At 38.6% G+C, this 23126-nt stretch overlaps 1 protein-coding gene across 2 annotated transcripts in view; it reads right to left on the bottom strand.

The window, feature by feature from the left end:
- Positions 1–23126, bottom strand: part of TNKS (tankyrase) — a 127407-nt gene that overhangs the window by 56368 nt on the left and 47913 nt on the right. For both annotated transcript variants that reach the window (XM_015624747.1, XM_033513959.1), the window contains exons 4-5: positions 6826–6862; positions 5889–5964 (exon numbers count right to left, since the gene is read on the bottom strand). In XM_015624747.1, coding sequence (XP_015480233.1) covers positions 5889–5964; positions 6826–6862 — 113 coding nt within the window. The remainder of the gene's footprint in view (positions 1–5888; positions 5965–6825; positions 6863–23126) is intronic.

The raw sequence follows: 23126 nt of genomic DNA on the forward strand, positions 1-23126 counted from the left end.
TCTGTCCACAAGTCTTCTGCTCAAATAAACAGCTTTTGTCTGTAGAAAAGCAGATTTTCCCAGTACTCAAACAACTTTTTTTTTTTTGTATGTGAAATAGTTTACTCCAAATATATTCCACACCCATCTGAATATAATCTCTATGATGTAGATTCACAGAACAAACAGACCTATGGATTTATGTGGTATTAGTTTTAATTTTTATTCCACAGCACAAGAAAATGCACACAATTGTGAAGGCTTACAGTTTCACTAGCACACGTGCTCACATCTTGCAGTACGTGGCATTTTTCTTCAACCCCCAGCTCCTACAGCCAAGAATATTATAAGGGAATTTGCACCTCTTCCCAAGTCTGTAGGCTTAGTAACTGAAAAGGGAAAGCTTGTGAAAATGTGGATCGATTGTTCCGTACAGACTCAGAAATTGGAATGCAGACCAATTTTCCTTCCAATTGCAGGATTTTTCTTGAAAATGGCTGCAAATAACCAGAGTTCTGGAACAGGGGTAAGCAAATTCACTTACCAGCAGCAAATTGGAGACTCCCTGGTAAGGAGAGACATAACTTACCTGATCTTGTTAGAATTTAATTTCTCTTTCCCAGCCCTTTGATTACAGTCTGATCATTCAAATAAAGAGAAAGAAGCAGAGGAAGCAAAAGAAAGAATCTGCAATTCCATCCAACAGAGTGCTACTCGGTATCAGGGATGTCCTATAGCAAAAGCTGGGGGGCACTTTGTTCTCAAGATCTTTTGCAGTGGTTACCTCAGACCAAGGATACTGCTACTCAGCACTGCATTGCAGACCTTCTCAGACTTGGATTTCTTACATCTGAGCCCTGTGCCAATGAACCGGAATGATGCCACGCACGAGAAAAACCAACATCTCTATGGCAGGAAAGAACAGGCTGAAGCAATAGCCTCAGTCAAACCCAAGAGGCAAGTATGTCTCCTATGACTCACAAAGTGTAATGAAAAGGCCTCTTACTGGTGTTTTGGATCCAGGGCTGTCCACAGCTGGTTTGGAAAGGTGTAACAACAAAGGCACTGCAGAAGCAAAATACTAAAGACAGGTACTCAGAGCTCTTAAGGACTGAAAACTGTGAATAAACAAAGGAAGGGACACTACAAGTCAGAAGACAACAGTGCAAATAAGTGAGGTAGGACCACATGCATGATAAAAACAGCATTTTAATTAATTCTCTGTGTTTTTTTCCCCATGGGATCATTACATTTTCCACAGTACTGGATGGTCTCAAGCAAGGAAAAACTGAGGTGCATTTTTAATAGCATCCCTGATTCACCTGTTGCAGAAATAACATTTCTAGCTTCCAAGAAAGGAAGCAGGGAGGGATGGCATGGGACAGAAAACAAATGTAGCTGTGGAGGAATTGCATTCTGTGCTGCCTTCTGGTAGCAATTCCTGCCTCAAATTGAGAGTGAGACCACACTGTCATAGGTAATGCCACTGTGTTCTCTGTTTTTCATATGGTTGATACAAAATGTAAATACAAAACACAGCTGCAACAGAAACTTTACTTTGAAGTACAAAGCAAGCATCTTATTTTTCAGATAATCACTTTTCTATGCTCCTAAGAGCTCAAATTATTAGATATTTGTTCTACTTCAAGAGATGCACCTTAAGAAGACCACCAAACTGCTTTTTGGGTAACTCCTAACCACAGGAGTTGGATTTCCTTGCATAAGGTTTTACTCAACCAACACCTGAGTATTTCAGTGTCTGCATGATCTGATTGTGTTTAACAGGAGCAGGATATTATGTACAACCAAAAATCCGACTTCAAAACAAATATCCAACCTCCTATTGCTAATAGCTACCATGTCAGCTGGATGCAGATCACTTTGGAAAGCTATGATTAGTCACGTGGGAACAGTCTTGTAGGAAAGAGTTCTTATCTGAATTGCTGAAACCAATGTTTTCTTATCAGCTCAGATATTTCTGCATTTTTAAAATGGAGGCAACATCAATTTCTTCCTTAAACAGCTTTCAAGTGTTCACAGCAGCTTTCTGAAGGAAATGAGTGGACTAACAGCTTCTACTCAATCTGCAGCCATTATATGTATGATTTTAAACTTGTCTCTTGCCACTGATTTAGGTAAGCAGTGACTGTAGTAACAAGTCAGAAATCCAGATCCCATGACAAAGTAATACAGCTTTAATTTCCAGCAGTGGAGAGGAACCTGCCGATTTAAAATAGTCAAAAACATTTTTTGACAATTCACTCATAACAAAGTCTTGAAAAAGACAACCCCAGAGGAAAATATTTGAGGGAAAATAACAGGGGCTCTAAAGCCCACATATCTTTACATAGAAAGACACATAAATAGATGCCTTGGCTTCTTAACAGTGTGAAATTCAGTACCACCTGCTAACACCAACACCATAGGCTTGTCTTCTAGAAGTCATTACTTCTATAGACAAGGCAAAACCAAGAAGACATGCAGAACACACAGGCAGGATGCAGGGAAATTTCAGGCCCACAGCAACACGCAGGTGCTGTGCATTGTGTCTAAGTTATGCTCTGACACAGCAAATACTTTATGAAGCAATGTGAACAGAAGTGATGCAACATGTAAATGTTGCCTTATACACAACACCACATCCTAACAAATTGTGCAAATTTTCAGTCTTTTGTTAAAAAAAAAAATCAAAGCAAGACTAATTGCCATGAAAAATTCCTATTATATTTCAGCTCAAGCATTGCTTTCTAAAAAGTAAACAAATAAGACAGTTTTTAAAAAACAGGTCTTGTGAAATTTATCCTTGTGTAATACTCATTTGCTTTCACAGTACCATATAGCTCTGCACTATACAGTTCATTATTTGTGCCCTCATATACATTCAACAGGCACATAAGTCAGTACTTGCACAATCATTACCTAGCTCAATGAAATCACAGTTTCTGAGATACTACTGCTGATTTTCTTTGGTCACCAAAACCCAAAAGGACTATCACGATCCTTGGTGTGCTGGAATGCTTTAGATCATGTATAAAATCGCTCTTTGTTTTGCATACTCCTTCATTCTTCCCTCCAGAAGATAATGGCAAGAGTAGCCACACAGAATATACTCCCTGTTCAGACAACAGCTCAAAAGCTTCAGTAATGTGAACATTTCTACAATGACCACAGCCTATCTAAAACTGTGACTTTGGAGGCGAAGAAGGAAGTTCAGTTTTCATTCCTATTTGTCTTGATCTCTATCCTAAATAATGGAGATGGAGCAATGGTTATCAGCACCAGATGTAACTGTTTTAGAATCATGGAATCCTGTCCAGTAGGAATCAGACTCTGGCTGTCAATATTTTTCAAAAAGGCTACAAGCAGTACCCATGATGCAATAAATCTTCTCTATTTCCAACCTTAGCTGGTTTCAAAACAGCAAGATACTGTTGGAGTTTTCCACCCCTTTTACCCATTCTATAAACCACTTCACATGTGGTGTTTGAGAAATCCAGAATCCCAGATGTTAGTATGCATGGGACACAGAAAAATCCCCAGGGGAAAAAAAAGTAAGCTGCATACAGTTGCACCCCAAAGTATAGGAAAAAAAATACCACCTCCTAATAAAGAAAATATAATTAACCATTTAGTACTGGAACTCAGTTTCTTCACCCACACAGCTAAGTGCTCCCTTATCACTAAACTAGAGCTGGACATCTCAGAAAGCCAAGGAATGCAAAGATTGAAGAAAGAGTTTGTAGGTACAGCTGTACTGCAGAGTAAGCGTGATGCTGAGAATCTCGGGCCAATCCGCAGAGTCTGCATTCCTGGTCTTGAGAACTGCATTAAAACTGTGGCCTTACACTGTCCTAAGTTTGTGAGGGTTGAATGCTCAGAAGATCTGCAAAAAATGATTACTAAAAGCATCAAGCCATGCAAAAAACTACTTCCATAATGGACAAATTCTCAGCTAGTGTAAATCTGTAGGTAAACCACAGATGAACTAGAGGCAGCTACACCAGTGGAGACTTCCATTTTCACTTAATTTGAAGCACAGCTGAAAATTATCAAACCCCAAGTGATCTTGCATTAGTACAGGACCTGAAAGCTTCGCTTTACAAATTAAATACTTAACAGTTATACAGCATGCTTACTGCAAAGCATTAGTAAACCTTCCACAGCCTGTACATATGTTGTGGCAGAAAAAAATATATCTGGTAGACATAATTTTTAAAAAGCTAATTAATATCAATGGCAAGGAATCTTAAAAGGAGTTACAAAAACCAGAGCACTTACCAACAAACAACCAACCAACCAAACATGTTTTTCAAGTGTTCACACACAGGAGCTTTCACTGCAATATGCTTTCCAAGCTTTGGGGATAAATTTTCTAACTAATTCAGAGGCTGCAATAATACCTAAATACTTTCTGCTATCTCAGTATGAATTTTAAAAGCTTTGTATTTTTTTATTATTATTATTATTTTTACTTTGAAGTGATTAATGTTCAAAAAAACATCTGCAAGGGCTTACTCCTTGCCCTGCTGATAGAAATCATAACTCTGTATTTGGCCTTAGATCAACAGTGATGGGGGCTCAATTATCCAGTAAAGCACTGCTGTACACCACCCTGTTTAATTACAACACAGGACACTATTAATACCTAAATACACTTTTACTCGAACAGCAAAGTTTTAAAAATGTAAAGGAAATTCAAGAAAATAGGACAATGTGTTTAATTTTAAAATGTGGGGAGAGTTTCATCAGTTCCAACACTGCTAAATTAAATAAATTTAATTGTTCAACTACCTGTCCTCTGTTCATAAAATCAATTGCTTTCAAAACCTGGAAGATACATCAACTTTCAGTGATAAATGTAAATAAGCAAAAAACTGGCTGGGTTTTCTGTCACATAATATGTATGGTAGACATTACAACTGAGAAACATTTTAAAATGGGCATAGAAAGTAGGAATTTTTGTACAATAGAGCTATATTTTTTATATTCAGTAACAACATACCTTTTAATCAAAAGTAAGTGTAAACTGGCCTATCTTTACTGATTTCAGTGGAACTGGGCTGTTCCACAACAGGTTCAGGATGGACAGAGCTATATAGGTTTACACTGTGCTCCAACACACTCCATCAAAAATTTTTTAAAAAATAGAAAACACTCCCATGCTTTTCTCTCCAAAAACGAGATGTACTGTTACAGGTGAAAGACTTTAACAGATGCATATTAAAAACATTCTGGTACACAGTTAAAAAATACCAAACAAACCAACTAAGAAATCAAACATTAAAAAAAAAACCCCAACATTTGTAAATCAACAGTCTAGACAGACTATCATCTTGAAGTCTAAAACATCAAAAATCATAGGATCTACTTCTCACTCCGTATGTTCTTCCCTCCTCCAGTTTCAGCCTAATTCTTAATTTAACTCATTCAAACATCTCTGCCAGAAAAAGTCAAAACAATAATGTCAAATTTAAGAAAATGCAGAAGGTGTTAAACATAGCAATACAGTGCCAGTCTACGTGGCAGTGTATTAGAAGCTAAGCTGAATACCAAGCACCTCACCCAGACAGTGTTCAAATACAAGTAATAACTTTTTTCCCTTAGTTATTTTATCCATCTGCAACAGTGCATTTTGTTTTCCTTACAAAAGGTCTTGAAGTTTCTTTTACATTTCAACCAGGGTTCAACATTTAAAAGACACACATAAAACCTACATCTGCCGACTTTATCTGTCACAACTGCCAGAGTCAAGCATAATAGCATTTAATTTTATGGTGAAAAGGCATCACAGGTTACCACCCCCCCCCCGCCCCACCCCCACATTCTTTTGGTTTATACATCTGTGCTTACCAGTATGCATAAATTTGCCTTTCTTAAATAATTAAAATATAAAGCAGGTATTAACTTACCTTACGCCCATCACTTGCATGGCAGTTCACATTTAGAGGAGTCAATAAAGCCATCAGCTTTTCTTCATTACCACTCCTGTAAATGAGGAGAAGATTATGGAAAGGGTGGAAAAAGGGCAGAGCTCTTTGATATCCATCTCCCTAGCAAGTATTCTGCAAAGTATAGTATACTGAAATTTGTACTGTGGTAGGGAGAATGCTGGATGGTTAAAGAATCTTCTGAATATTTCTAAATCAATGACAAATACAGAAAAGAATACTACATTTGTAGTTAAATGTGTTGCAAAAGATCATACAAAAACACCTCAATTTCTCTTCTTAACCTCTTATTTCCTTTTTCTAATTTTACAGATCCTCTGAAAGCCATTTGTCAAAATAAATGTTCTGAATTTAACATATTTTCATAGCATATGGCCCATAAGATTAGAAACAACTATATACCAGTATCCAGAAATTTTTTTAGAAGGGTTAATGGTCTATATAAAATGGTCTTGTGCAGTCAGAAGGAAGGATGAAAAGCACCTTTGCAAAATACAATTGAACTTTACACCTTTTGTATAGGCTTCCTTATGCTCTGTTCTGATAAAACCTATTTTCAAAATACATCCTACGGTAGCAGTAAAAACCCAGAGAAAATAAAGATTCCAATATTTAAATTGCCACTAAAAAGAACAGTCACAAAACAATAAAGACGATTTAAGCAGCTTAAAGCAAAAACTCAATATTAACCTTATAACCACCATACTGGGGGATTTCAATTACATAAACAGGCTTTTACATTTGTACCAGACTAAAGTCTGAAGAGATTTATGCTAATTAAGTGGTTTGCTTGCAGCATTTCATGGAAAGGCAATGACAAAACAGTACTATTTTAAAAACCCCTTTTCCTCGCCTGCTTCCACCCCCAAATATGTTTTATATTCTAAGCAGCACTCACCTAGCAGCTTCCAGGAGTTCGTCCTTCTTGTATTCACCTAAATGATTGCAAAATATCATGCTGTTAGCATTTGGCAGAAGACAGATTAAGAAATGCAGTAGGAAGCAAATACAGAATTAAAACAGAGAAGAGGAGAAAAAAGCCCACACCCCGCTGGGTGATGGAGCTGTGACGTTAGCCAGCTTGTGGAGGCAGCATCACCAGTACCTTGGAGACGGGCAGCAAATTGACGCATCTTCTTGTCCAATCCTCAGATGGAAAGGCTTTCTTCGGACAACCAATGACTGCGAAATCTTGTGTCCAGAAACACAGTCCCGCTGATAACAGCATGTCAGCTGAAGACAATGTCCCCACCCCCTGCCCTATTCAGTATGTCACATTATACTTGGGAAGCATAATAAATTCCAAGACAAAGCAAGGCAGTGCGGCTTTTGAAAAGGTACAAATTACTGATCTCCAAGGCTCTCACCTGCCTATTTGAATGGTAATATTACACTTCACTAAGTTCTTTAGAAAAGCAGGGATTATTAAAAAAAAAAATCCAGGTATTATATCATCAGCCACTTCCCAACAAAATACACGTTTGAAATAAAAAGCACAGACAAAAGAGGATGAACTCTGCAACAGATTTTGCTACGAGACTCTGAGATTAGAGATAACCACAAGTAATGTTAAAGCAACAATTACATCTGAAGTCCTGAGTTAAAACAGACAGCTCACAAGGGTTGCTGCAGCACAGGATTAAAACTGCATGTTAGTATTTTTAAAAGAGCGTGGAACAAGATAACCTATGGAAGTAAGACAGTATTCTACAAAGCTGAATCATGATGACATTGTGCAATACAAATGGAATGGAATTTCAATTCAGAAATTGGAAAAATAGCTTTTTAGCAGCTTTATGCAGTCATATAACAGAGTGTATCCTAGACCCAAAAGGTAGAGGGTTTGAAAAACATATTGTATACCATCTGCCAGAGAATTAAAGCCTCTAACCACAATGCTATAAGAAAAATAGGAAGAAGCAGCAGTCATGAAAGAAGGAAAGAACCCCTTTTGTGCTGCCTCCTATATGTAATTGTAATAAGCCTCCAGTGAAACTCTCATTACAGGTATGGAAAGATACTGGACCAAGGAAAATGCCAGACTGGATGGCAGGTAAGATGGAAGGTTCATCTGAAAATATCCCTTAAAGAACAGCTGTAAGGTGAAGGAGGAAGGTTGGAGTCCCCATCCATCACATAGAGTTTGGTCCTCCCCCCACCACGGCTCCTCCATCTAACAGCAGAGGTTGACAGGAACCACAAACAACAAAACCAGCCCTCTCCTTAAGGAATCCCTTTTATTTCAGCATCCTGCCTTCACGCAAGGGTAATAATGAGGGTGAGTACACACAGCCATGCACTTCCTGCCTATTTCCTTGGATGCAGACTGGGAATTTTCAAAAGCAATATCTACATCTCATCATACTGGTATTTAATTGCTTTCTGAATTATATTCATCTTTGGGAATACTCAATAACCTACAGCAAGGAGTTCCATCATGCCACTCACATGATGGGTCTCCTAACAGAGCTGAACCCCAGCAATGGAGCAGATAAGTTCAAAGCAAAGGTGAAAGTGTATTTTTCAAATACAGGCCAGGAAGGGTAATCTAGCTTTTGAAAGAATGTACATCTATGTTAAGGAAAGCTTCATCATGAGACAAATTAAATGACACAGAAATATGACTGCCTTTGACTTGCCACCACTCTCCAGCTTCATCAGAAGGGGGGCACATCCACCACAGGCAACAGCCTTTTCTAAGCCATGGTACATGTTCCTCTTTTTTTATTTTAATGAAGATAAAATACTGGGCACAGTTGTGAATGTTTCAAATCAATGGTAAGTGAAAAGCTCTGGCCAGCATGTGAGGAAGAAAAAATGACTCTTTATTACTGCTGCATTGTTTGTGCAACAATCTCAAACAGCTGGATTTTCTGCAGTAGAGTTATTGGCCTGTATTATATCAACACTTTAGAGACCTAACCAGATTAAAATACCTCTTTGCACATTCTGGTTTGGCAATGCATCTAGTAGTCCCAACCAGGCTTTTGAATGTACTAGGTTAGAGAAGTGTAATAACATTTTTCTTCATCCCCACTAAGTTGGTATTTTATCACACAAAAGCTGTTTCCTCTAATACTTTGATTAGCAGAAGCATTACTATCCAATTAAAAAGGAAAGCTGTGGCTCTTGATTTAGAAATGTCCCCCTAAATGTCTAATTAGATCAGTTAGTTTTACTATGCAGTACTTTTTAAAAAAAGGTATTTACAGACAGGGCTGGAATTCATACACGCAATTCTTGAAATTCATCATCACTGATCAGGATTAGGAAAATATTATCTTGTAATTGGCTAACTTTTTTACTCTTAAAGAGCCACTGTGTTTTGTAAATAAAAACCTAAAATCATATAAGCACTTACAGCACACCACCAGGTTTGCTAAAAATATTTTTAAAAAAGGTCAAGTGAGCTCCACAGGCTCTGTGGGATGAAGAGGAACCCCTTGGCCACTCGAGCAGCCAGCTGGTGGGATAGCAGCGAGCAGAGAGGGGTCTGGCTGATGGCATTTGGGAGAAGCGGGTGGCGCTGGCCGCAGGACCGACTACTGCTGGCACAGGCTGTGCTCCCACCAGAGGGCTCTGCCAACACAGCTAACGCCGCTTGGCTACGCAGCTTATCAAAGGCCATCCTGCAGCAATTGGCCACAGCTACCTAATAAAATATTCATTTGCAAGCATTTGAAAACAAACCATGCGTGCACGAGCAGAGATGAATTTCAAGTTCTAAGAAGCACAGGAATACAGACCATCAACCTTATATAATACTTCTGTTCAAAGAATATCAAACTGACTTTAACTAAGCTAACATCTCTTAAAGAGCTCCTTTGGGCAGATTAGAATTTATAGTTTTGTAAAAGGGCATCTGCAGGGTATCAGGTAGCTCAGAGACAGCTGGACTGGGAATTTCTTAAGGCAAAGACAAGGTGTGAAATGGGGAGCAGAGAACAGCACAGCAAAGCAGTGTCCCTATTCCTATCTCATCAGACGAAAGCTGGTAGGTAAGCAGAAACCACTCCATGGCATTCACTGCATCTGATCAAGTTCATTGTCTACAGCTTGCTCAGCATTCTTTAAAAAAAGTTCTCTACTTGAACCCAGCTGCAGATCACTGCTGCTGCATTTATACTGGAACTAGTAAGTCACCACAGTTAACCACAGATAATCAGTGTCTCAGATCACAGCTAGCATCAGGCAACTAACTAGCTCTATTTCTGTTCCCCTCCCAGGAAAAAAACAGTTACCTCCAAGACTTCTGATCAGCTGCCGCTACAATGCCACTGCTGTCTGGCCCTAGCTGCATTCTGCAGTAGCTAATTAACAGCAAATGCTTATTAACTATCAGGTATCATTGGCTGCTTTCACCTGGCAGTTGAACAGATCAGTATCTGGAAGCTGGGAAAAAATAACATAATGATTCCATCTTTACAGATAACCCTCCTTCACTCCCTCATAAAAGTCTTGATATTTCAACTGAATACTGAAAGCTGAAAAACCTATCTGAACGCATGGCATAAATTAACAGCTGCTTTTTCAATGCATCTACAGTCAAAACCAAGGTGAATTCCTTTCCTATCCCTCCATATACATCAGCTAATACAGAAACCAGCCAGACCTAAAATGTCAAGCTGGACAAAGCAGGTTTTGATGTACCGTATCACATCAGCTTTCCACGGCAAAGACAATTTCCTAAAAAATAACGCCACACAAATTAAATCAAGCCATTATTATCCAATGGCAACATATAATAGGAACAAAATGGATTAACATTTTCTCAACCAAACTGAAAAACTAAAGAGGTTTTTCCATACAAAATTGTACATCACATGGAATCACAATTATAAATTTAGATCTCCAGAATACTTAAAAACAGTGAAAATTCTTACGCTAGCCAATGTACCCTGCTTCTGACATGTGATGAAAGAACATGAGCCTGATGAATGCGCAACCATGGCCATAGGGTGGGGAGGGAAAATTCATGAGTATTACAGAATCACAGCATCACAGCAAATTTGAGATTGGAGTGACCTCTGGAGGTCTCTCATCCAACCCTTCTACTCAAGCAGGGTCACCTTAGAGCACCCTACTCAGGACTGTGTCCAGCTGGCTTTTACATCTCTCCAAGGATGGAGACTCCACCAGCTCTCTGGTCAACCTGTGCCTGTGTTTGGTCCCACTGAGCTCAACACCTTAAGTTTCATGGTAATCTCAGGTAAAATCTCCTCAGGACCTCCTGCTCTCTTGTGGCAGCTCCGGTCTAGCAGCATTGGAAGTCAGGGGTGAAATCTGCCTCCATTAAAAAAGATGGCAGCTCTACATTTGACTTTTGACCATGTGCAGACCTAACACTTGGTATTGGTTGCCTGCCCTGAAAACCGGAACTTCCATTCTTCAAAATGTATATACATCCCACAAGAAGATTGACAAGATCTTTGTGAACAGTCCAGCAGGTTTTTTTCTTTTGTTTTAAACAAGTATTCATGATTACCCAACATCACAGAGCACATGGGCTCTATACCAGGGTAGTAGAGACAGCAGGTACCAGAATCTCTCATTTTTCCTCATGTAGAAATGTTTCTGGTGCCTTTCCAGCCATATACTCTGACAGCACAGGGATGCATGGAGCTGTTGGGAAAACAGAGTCCTGATGAATCTGGGAGGGTTGAGAACTTGTTTTTCCATCAGATTTGTTACTTCATCCAGCTCACTCCATGGCCAGGGACCCAAATAGGTCCCTGAAAATGAAGACCTTGAACAAGGACGGTGCTGTGACAAGAGGGAGGGGAATGGAAACTCTACATTTGGATTGCCATTGCTACAAAGAAAACAGTCCAGAGTTTAGCAAAGAAATAAACTCCATAGAAGTAGATTAAAATACACCTTTTCTCTAACACTACCCTCCAGGACTGCACAGACCTGTGACTGATCAATGATACACACCCACATACACCATTATCCTTTTTAATCCTCTGATGTCTTCAGAGTAATATTTAAGTCTTTAAACAAATATTCAAAATATAATCAGAGCACAAGGCTTTTTGTGTTTCTGACAGACTACTAGGGTTATGGGGAGGGGATGAGTTTTTTGGGCTTGGGAGTTTAAATTTTAAAATTTTTTTAGCCAACTTAGGTTTTATTTTCAAAATGACTGCTTTTGGAAGGGTCCAATCATACTATTAAAATACTCATCAATTCCTTCTTCCCCGTTTAACTTTTCTTATATGTAAACCAGCAGGTAAAACTGAAATATGGAGTTAAATCAGAGCAAGAAGGTTTTTAACCATCCAAATAGCACAAGGTTGTGGGAATAACTACCCAAAAAAAGTCAATGAGAAAACAGAGATATGTTGAAATAATATTGTTTTGGAAAAGGCATTTATAACTAAGTACTCTGAGAAACACATGAGAATAAAGAGGAGCAAAAAAATAACAATTTCAGGTTTTATTAATAATTATATTATACTTCACTTCCCACTTGTTTAGGGTTAATTTCCTTATGCCTCTTGCACTTCTCCACTCAGCAGTCTCTCACAAGTAAATGGGCTGATTTTATAAGCTGTCTAATAGGCTCAACCAGGAACACAGCAAGATCCTAATTTTAAGCTCTTGTCACGGATGAAAAACACCAAAGCAACACTAGTACATGCAAATGACAGAAAAACAACTCAGAAGATAATGCCTTCAAGAACAAGCAAGAAGCAATGTTACCAAGGAAGAAAGGTTTGATGCCTTAACTCTGCGTCCTCTAGGAGATGAGTCAGGCACTTTGCATGTGTTTCAAATGAAACACTTTTAACTGAAATTTAAAAATTGAAAATGGCTCAGCTAATAGTGAAGTCTTTCAGGGATATGTTTTAAGAGGGGGTGTGGAAGTTAAGGAAATAAGCAAACATAATTTGGTTTTGGCCACAGCTCTACCAAACCACTGAGCTAGCAGCATCCTACCTGGAGCATCTTTCAGTTAAGTGGACAGAGCTCAAATGCAGAGCATTCCTGATTTACTGCTCTAGAGGAAAAAGTCTCTTCTATGGCCTGGCAGAAAGCACTACATGAAAAAATCTGCAGCTTTATATAGTGCAGATTGGCAAAACCTCTGCCAGGGTCTTAACTGATAGAAGAGATTCTTGTCTATTAAGTCATCAGTTCAAAGGACATCTATTACATAAGCATATACAAGATACTGCAGTTACCAAATGCTGTCTTCATATTGAGGCATAAATTACACACATTGCACATTAGGGGTTTGGTCACTAAGAAAGATTAAGGGGTGTATCAAAATGGGTCTTCAGTGCATGTGCAGTTATAGCACCAGTAAATTCACATTTGACACACAACAATTCTGTTTCTCAGAACACATTTTTTCACTGCTGCTGATTTATCTCTTAAAACAATGCTGCCAGATTTCCTATACTGTAGCAGAACTATGAAAAAAGTCCCTTTGTCAGAGAATTTCAAGTGTCTTAACTCTTAAATCATTAGATACAAAGATGAAGCCAAACCCAAAAAACCCCTACAACCACCCATTATGTGGTAATCCATAAAAAATAATTTTACTTTCAACAATGCTACCACATGCTACAATATAATTTCTTCTGAAATAATAAATCTGACAGACATTCTAGAATCTGTTCAACTTAGTGGACCTGTACAAGCAGTTTCAGTGCATGTTACTCATATAAACACCACACACACATCCTTTTTTATTCTTAGTGTGAAAAAATTAGTATTTTCACTACAACTGTACTATTTTAGAATGCTATACTTATCTTGAAGACGCCACCACTCTCATCTGTCATGTTTTCAGACTGAGATTGAAAAAGTTAAAAAGATTGTGGAATATCATGTCAAGTGACTGGGAAGAAAACCCAAACCTTCAGCAATTCAAAACACACTAGTGTGATGGAAAAATTGAAGGGGTTGAGGCTCATGTTTTCACCAAAGTTCAATACTCATAAAATCTTTTGTGAAATTACAAATGAAAAAGAAATCTCACAGGGATTTTTCAGAGCCTTCCCCATTACCCACGATGCCTACAGCAAAAGCAACATTCCCATGGCTCTGCATTTCTTATATTAATTCCTGCTATCAGCAAAAACAATCATCCACTGTAATTCACACTACTTTGGCCATGCTCAATATTAATAACTAATAAACTGTTCAATTTTTCAGCCACAATTACTTCCTCATTTCTGTAACGTGCCTGCATATGCATTTTCTCTCCAGGATTTCTACAAAAACTTTCCGGAAGAAGACAAAAGACTAAGAAACCCTCTTTGTCAAAGGCTTGAGAACAGTTGAGGTGGACAGCCAAGCTGCTCTCATATTACTACATCCTTTTCAATCCTTGCTTCATATCTCTACCCTCTCTTTCCAAACAATATCCACAAACAAGTAAATCACTCAATTCCCCAGAATATTCTCTAAAGAGAAACCATAGAAATACCTATTATAACTGACATAAAGCATGGAAAAAAAATTAGTTAGAAAACTATAAAATGTAACCCTCAGGAATGCCATACTATATAAAGGCAAGATCAAAAATTATGCTTCATCATCTCATCTTTCTCTGAAAAGAACTCCAGAGTAAATATAGCCAGACTAAATTCTGCAGTCTGTCCAATTTTCCCATTGTAGATAAAACATGCTATCAAGCTGGGGACAGTGTGTCTGAAAACCCATAGCTGGATTTAAAACTGAAACATTTATTTTAACCAAAAAAATCTATATTCTCTTAGCTACAGCAAAAATGACAGATTTTGTACTAACAAAGTGTTCAAATTTAAATAAGTGGGGATTTTTAATGTTTGCTAGAACATGAACAGGAAATGTAAAATGTACATATGTGCTAAAGTATTTTTTTTACTGAGCAGTACAGTCCTTTCTCTGTATGTCTGAAGCTGCCCTGTGTATCTAAACTTACCCTACAAGAAAGAAAACACAGGCTGCCACCTCATAAAAAATGCACGTGTGTTGCCATGCTTGCCCTGCAGCACACATCCTGGAAGGAACTCAAATCCAGTTAAATCAGTCCTCTAGCTCCTAGACAAAAATACAAAACATTTCCTTTGCCTGCTGGGCCCCAGACAAGTGAGCAGAAGGGAGGAATTCCTTTATAACTGGAGGAAATGGGGCAAACCTGTCAAACACACAGCAATGAAGGAGACAACATATATTTATGCAACACTTAAAGCAAAGTACAGCAAGTAAGTCCTTAACAGAAGAATAATGAAACAAAGGTAATAGATTTTATTATAATGAACCATTTTGTCATGCCAAACACAAAACTAATCTGTCAACAGCTCAGTTTAAACATCTTGAAAAACATGCATTTCTGCGCCACAGAAAGATGGCAACAAAATAACTCCCCCAAAGTAACCAAGTTGCCTTCCTGCTGTGGGCAAACTTTCCCTCCTCATGGAGTTTTATTTGCTGGCTAAGAGTCAAAAGACAGCTGGAAAATAAAAGAAAAATTGGTACGTATCAGGGGAAGAAAGGAGACAAATGCCCTGATTGGAAACAGGATAAGTGGATTGATATGAAAGACTTGGTGCTGACCATGCACACTTTACTGCTACTGGAAAACGAAGTACAAGAACTCTACTGTCACAGGTATATCCATAAATAAAGCATCTTCCACAACAGGTGCTCCCTCTGTTGCTGGACAGAAAGGAAATACATAAACTGCTTGTATCCTCAGCATGACAACCCTGCAGGTTTCTGTGTAAACCTACAGCAAAAGATAGTTTTACTGTGTTCTGCATGAAGTAGGAAAAAATAATGCTTTCTCACTCACTTCCAGAAATCTCACTAGATTTAACGACTCTGCTTATGTCAAATAATTCAAAATATAATTGGCCAGAAAGTATTCCTACATTCCCCATTCATCACAACCAGTAATGATCTTAAAAACACTAAAGAAAATATGTTTAAGTGATCCTTTTATTAGGTAATGTGATTACCAGCAGTTCCTAAACAAATCTATTTTTCTAATGGCTTTATTTCAAAGTTCTTCTAAGATACATCTCACTGTTATCTTTCGTAAAAGTTGTATTTTAAATCTCCATTTAACCTAAAAGGAAAGACCATGCAAGAGTTACCAGAGTTTCTCTCTCCTGTGCCCTAGGTGTGTTAGTTCAGCATGAGCCAACTCCTCCCAGAGAGTACATACCATCAAGGAGAAACCATACTGTACCTTCCCCAATGCCAGTTTAGGATTCCTGCTTATCCCTTTCTATAAAAGCCCAGTTACTGATGCAGGAAATAGTGGGATTATTACTGACGGAACTTGCTTCCCGATCCTGACTCTCCTTTTTACCATCCTCTGAGCATCCCTCAGCAGAGCAAAGACACGCTATAAGAGAACTGGGTCTGTCTTCAGAGAGCAGCACAACGAAAACTGCAGGGAGGAGGAACAAACGTGCAGAGAAAGGACAGTTCTTGCTGGATCACACTGTGCCATTAAAACAGTTCTAACCATAACATCCTTTACTGAAATCAAAATGGCTTTGGATTTAGACAGAGGACACAAGGAAAGGAACAGACAAGGAAATATTCAAAGAGAGGAAGTACAAAAACTTTCTGGATTCTCTTTTTCCATTCAACAATCACACCAGCAGCCCTGACCCTTGGCAGTGGGCTCTCTAGGAGTCCAACAGAGTAAGATGTCAGTATGCCTCTGGTTTTTGTCAGACAGTTTTTGTAGTTACCATTTTAGTCCAAATATAAGGTTATGCTTAGATATGGAAACCCACATAATTCTTGAGCATACAGATGGTGAGAACATTTCCTTCAGTGGTGTCCTTCAGCAAGTCAAACCACACTTGGAAGTATGGTACTTTCATATTCTGGGCAGTGGGACTCCTAGCCAGCAGCTAAGAAGTGTCTCAACCAACAGTCACATTCCTCTTTTCCTTCCCCTTTTTCTAACCTTCTCCAAGATGCTACTCCCAGCCTTAGCAAAGACAGAACATCGTATGCAGAAATTATGGCCACATACAGTAAGAAGCCACAATGCACGTAAGTCATAAATTATTTTCCTTCTGATCTGCTAGCTGTTCAGGATTAAAACACTTGCCTACCATCTTGCAGCAGTGCAGGCAGACAAAAGTAGGCAGATTCTGGAGATGGAGCTACATTTGCCCTGCCAGTAAGCAGGAAGAGGTATCCCTGCAAAGCTCCACATGATTTCAAGAGAAGAGAGATCCATGAAAGGAAGATTTACTGGATAGTTAGATCAACAATTTCTAGAACAATCAGAGTTCTCATCTAGCTCCTTGAGGATAATGTACCATTTGAAAAGGCATCACTTAAAATACTTATCTTTTAGATTTGTGGGGAAGATCAGCAATGAAAACACAGAAATGTTATTCTCTCCATTCTTAGACAAGTATATTTAATCTTATACTTACACACAATGCTGGTTTGGATTTTTGTTCTTTCCATCCCTCTAATTTTATAATCAATTCTTTTTTCTTGTGCTTATAGGAAAGAAATTGTCTTTCATGGAAAGGCTGCTCACAAAAGACTTTCAGCTATGACTGCTATAAAGTAAATAGAATCTGCACATCTCCTTTCAAAGAAAAGGTTATTTTTGTCTGCTCTCCCAGATAGAATAAATCCCTCACTTCCAGGGCAATAGATGACAAGAGTCTAACCAGCAGAGCCATACATGAAACAGTGTATTACCAAGAAAATAATGTCTCTTCACACATGTCTGCCTCGCCCACATTTTAACAAGAACTTGCTTAACAGGAACAAAAAACTAAGTTTGTTTACAACTGCAAAAGGAACACCCAGTTTTTTGGATGGTTCTGCAAACTGGCAGCAGTCAGCATCAGCCTATCTGTTCAATTTCAGCACAAAATTGCCTTTAACATGCAAGATTTACCTTGCAGGCAAAGGTAGCTGAAATGTAGATTCCCTGCATAAATTTCTGCCTGGCCACAGCACAAGTCTATCCTGAAGAGGGTTAGTTCAGACTGACCATACACTGAAGTGAGCTCTTGACTGCCCAGTTTACCAGGGGATGTAAGACAAGACACCAGTGCAGCCTGCACCCTGCCTCATACCTGAGCAGGGAACTGAGAGCCCAGCACTCCAGGGAAGCCCACAGCAGGAAATGAGGCAGAAGGAGAATACACACCAACCTGCCTTATGACTCTGGGCAAGCCAATGACTGCAAAAGTGTATTTAGCTACAGAAGTCATGGTGCTTAATCCTCTAAGTAGAGTCTATTAGAGTAGTAATTATTAATATAATGAAGTAGCAAGAGTAATATGATCATCCAAAATTACTTATAAAGGTATTATGAAAGGCTGAATTTTATTAATCAAAAAAATAAATTCTTAGTTCTCAGCTATTCAGAGGGAAGATTCTCAGGGCTCTACCTTCCTTTTCCACTGTTTGTAGGAACAGAGCTCACAAAGGCAAGGTGCGTATTTTATTGAGTCCAGCTCCCTACATGGATCTATTCAAAAGCTTTTTAGAAATAAATAGCCCAATTTCCCTGGATATGATGATATCATAAGTTTGGTTTTCAATACTTACTCCCCCTCCCATGTTACCTTCCTGAAAGTAAAAGTAGGCAGTAGACTGCATAGAGAAAATGAAGGGATTCTGTACAGAATCAGTCATTTGTCATGAGAAGCTGCTACTTTAGGGCTGACAATGATGTGAGAATATGAGAGGTATTCAAAGGTACTGATATGCATTATAGGAGTTTTAATTTTTAGACAGAGACAAGCTCCTCTAGCAATTCTATTAGGTTTATTCCTGAGAACAGCTGGCACCCTTGTCAGTCACTTGTATCACCTGGGTTGGCCATGTCAGACACATACACATAGCAAGATGTAATGGCTTTGTTGAAGGTGGCAGTCAGACAAAAGTTGCCATGAGTTTGCTACTTGAGTAAGGACAGAGCTGTGTGCCTGCCCAGATTGAAAGAACAAACTGAATTCTGAATTTATGCCAAAATGTTCTTGCCATTATACAAAATAAACATCATACAGACAAGTACAACATTGTATTCCTAAAAGGCAAGCAAAAACAAATTTACAGAGCACAGAAGGATACGGGCCATGATGTTCTATGGCCAATAAACAATCAAATTAAACTAAGAATTGAAAATGCTACTGAAAGAGCCGAAAATACAGAAGATTCAATTTCAAAACACAAGGGAATGCCTTCAAAAGAGTAAAGTACTTACTTTTTAGGTGACCAAATGAAAATACAAGACTAGAGAAAGGAAACGTACAAAGCCTGTACCCTACAGAACAGGCAGCTATTTAAAATATGCTCTGATGACAACATTTCAAAATAAATGTTTGAAAACATTAGTGTCAGTCCTCTTATCTCAAAGCAGTGTGCAGTGCAGCACTGCACAGAATGAAGCTTCTATTCAAAGAATAGATACTTGAGAATATTATCTATGAATAACAGCTTCCTGGAGATATCTTTGAGAACTTTTCTGTGTTTGTAAACTATTTTAAATAGTCCTTATATACTGAGACATTTATATAACCAGTCCCGCTTCCTCCATTCTCCAAAAAGCCTCAAAGCACTGCTTGTACTCTTTGCAGAGTAAAATTCCATGCCTGTATTTTCCCAATCCCTGAAAAATTGTGATGTTCTCTCTGGAACAAAGCATTTTGCTCTTCTGCCAAAAAGGAAGCCATCAACCACCAGTCAGTTTTTCAGCTTCCCCTGGCTCATTCACTGACTCTAGACTGGTACCTCACAGTCTTCATTTTGCTGTTTGAAGATGGTTCACCTGTGAAGTTCTACAAACATTTCATTGCTGCAGACAACCAGCTTCAATTCATGGATAGAAAAGACATACTCCTTCATAAAGAAAAAATGTGGGTTTAATGTTTTACTCATTCTTGCCTTGAATGCTACCTGAACACAGAACATCCTTCTTCTCTGCTTGGCAGCACTAGCTTTCTTCACGGCAGCTTTGCCTCGGTTTTTAATCAGGATGGCAATAAACAATGTGGAGACAAAAGAAAAACAGTACTATGAAGAAAAGGAAACTAAACAATGTCACAGAAGTAGAAGAGAGTTGAACATGAACCTGCCTATCTGTGCACCCCACAAGAACACTGAAGAAAACAGTACATCATTTTAACTGAAGACCTGGCAAGAAAGTGCCATAAATTCATCACAACAGGTGACATTGCTAGTTCAGTGCCTCCTCTTAAGGGAGGGAGAACAAGTCAAGCACCTGCAGATCCTCATTCTTGACCCCAAGGGCAAGTACACAGGTCAAAAATAATTCTCAAGGAAAGATGACAGATGCAGTATGTGACAGCATCAGAAAGGTAAATTACCCCAAACAAATCTTTAATGCCGCGGTTAAAAGGAAAACACAGGATGCCTTACCCATGCAGATAATTGGGGAATTATTAGTTCAGATGGGGATTAATACAGGTATTCTAAGAACAAGAAATACTCTGAACAGCAGATAAATCATGTTATCCTTGGAAAAAAAGCAAAAAGCAAACCATTAATCTCAAAAGTAGAGGGCAGACTACTCTGTGGTTCTAATTACTTATTCCCAGTAACTTCAGTTCAGTGCCAGTTCATGCAGTGCTCTGGCAAGGCTGATCACTGCAACAGTCACAACAACATCAAGGCTGCCATTAAACTGAATTATAACAGCAAGGTTTAAAAAAAAAAAAAAAAAAAAAAAAAGGGAATGCAATCAAATCCGTGAAGTTGTGATGTGACAAAGGAGAGACAGATACTCCAGCAATAACCACACTGTCTGTGCCTATGGAAGGAACTAGGCCAGGCCAGACAATGTTAGCAAATTCTGCTCCAGGGGTATACACCTACAACATTACTTCATCCATATTTATTTTTTTTTCCCAAACATGCACAAGGCCAGAAAGCCTTCTGTACATCACAATTCTTTACTAGTCCTCCCATCTTTGCATATTTATACTGAAGTTCCATTATGTTTTTGCTTTCTGGAATAAAATAATTTTCCTCTGTTCTGGCAATGCAGAAGAATCATCAAGGTCAGTTTTGCAATCCCTTAGGCCACCAAAGTAGCAACAAGATGATCTTAAGCAAATTAAAAATCAATTCACTCTGCATTTACTTGCACCCTTTACCTTCAGTCTTTCAAGCTAAATTCAGCTCTTTTCCTTTTCATCTGAACTTTTCAAATTTTATTTTTATTTTTCCACAACTGAGAAGCTTAGATAAAAAAATTGCTATTCCAGGTCCCCAAACTAACATAGCTAGAACACTCTAAAGCATATTTAACTTTAAGCATGGGTGTGAGCAACCCTACTGACCTTGATATTCTCATGTCTAATGCACTTTGTTGAGCTGCAGCTAAAGACAAGCTATCATGTTTCTTTACCACAAAAAAAGAGGTGCCCTACTCTTCAGCTTAAGCACATAATCAATTGCTCTGTCTGGTGCCATTATCACAGCCAGCCTTTCTTCCCTGAATGTTTTACACATGCATTGTATAGTGGTGGAGCAGCACAATAACAATAAGAGTTATCAGTCTATCTAAAGCACTCAGTAGTCTATAGGGACAATAAGCAACTCAGAGTACTGAATTATGAAAATTTGGACTCTTCCTGCATTTGCATTGAGTACCAAATCATCTTCTCTTCTGACAAGCTAGGAAAAGCACCTCTTTCAACTTCTACCTGATACAGACTCAATGCATTCAGACAGTTTCATTTCAAACCTCTGTAACCTCTCCTTGATTGCCTAGCAGGGGGAGGTACACTTCAACCCTTTGAAGACCACAAGAGGAAGAGGAAAAAAAGGGAAAAAATAAGGACTTGTTTTAGACATGACTTTCTCAAAGTATATAGGTACTTAGAAACATAGAAAGAAGCTGCTCTAAAGATTATGACAGTCAGGGAAAAGAAACAAAACGGGAAAAAGGCAGAGCTGGTCCCGGACAACAGCAAGAAGAGTTACAGATAGGAACTATTCTAATATCAAGAGAGACTTTTGATTAAGAATCCTCCACGTGAATTAAGGTATATACATATTTCCTTGATGTGCAGCACACCTCACTGGATACCATGAGCATACATATAAACAGAAGAAATATTAAAAGTAGGGATTTTGCATTCAAATCCATTCCAAACATTTAAGACACCTTTGACTGTAGTCATAAAACACTGACCACTGAAATACTTGTTACAGATACAGTTCTTCCAACTACCTTCACCAGTAGTAAGGCCCCACTCAAGGCAGTCTTTCTCTCAAAAGACTGCACTGAGAAGCGGGGCTTTTAAAACAAATTCACATGACAGCTACAATACATGCAAACAAGATGGCAAAGTGAACATATTCAGGACCTGGTGACATTCCTCAAAGTCTTCACCCCTCAAAACAAGAGCAAGATTCATCACGCCTCCGTACTCCATTTGCTTAGAAAACACCTACAAAGACTGAAGGAGTAAGAGCAACAGCAACATTGCAACCTGCAGCATACAGCTGTGCTTATGCAATACACAAAGGCCAGCAAACTCATACTGATGCCATTCTTCAGTTTGTTAAAAAAGCTTTGCTGCTTCAATAACAAAGAATAGCATTAAACACAGCACAGCCGGATCAAATGAATTAGGGACAATAAAACTGGCATTAACAGAATGCAAAGCAAAGTCACTGAATAAACCTAATCCTCTAAGAAGAAAAGTATCTTTGGCCACACATAGAAACACATCCCGTTATTTCTGCCAAAAGCAATGCCAATCCATATAATTAATGTAAAAGTCTATCTTAGTTCAATGACCTAGAAGAGTTTAACCAGAAGGCTGTAACAAAACAGCTTGACAAAGGTGCCTCTGATACTTCTGAATTCTGGTGTATCTACATAAGCATTTTACTCTACATTTGGAGAGGGCTTTCAAAGTAATCATAATCCTGACTTAGTGCAGTTTTGTGCATATGCCATAGCAGTCCTGGAGGGCACCACACAGATGCTTCAGGAAGTTTTCAAAAGAATGCACTGTAGACCCATACTTAGTAACTGCTAGTGTGAGCCAAGTCCACAGGACTGAACCAGACCAAAGTTACCCTACACTGAAAAAAACCTCAAACAAAACCCAAAAAATGTTATATTTAATGAGTTGTTGATAGGAGAGATAGCAAAGACCTCTAAGGCTTTGTATTTCCAAAGCAGGGAACTGAACTTGATTGTTGTTATGCTCAGCATCATCCAAT

Source organism: Parus major, chromosome 4 (genome assembly GCF_001522545.3).
Source record: "Parus major isolate Abel chromosome 4, Parus_major1.1, whole genome shotgun sequence".
Classification (NCBI taxonomy): Eukaryota; Metazoa; Chordata; class Aves; order Passeriformes; family Paridae; genus Parus; species Parus major.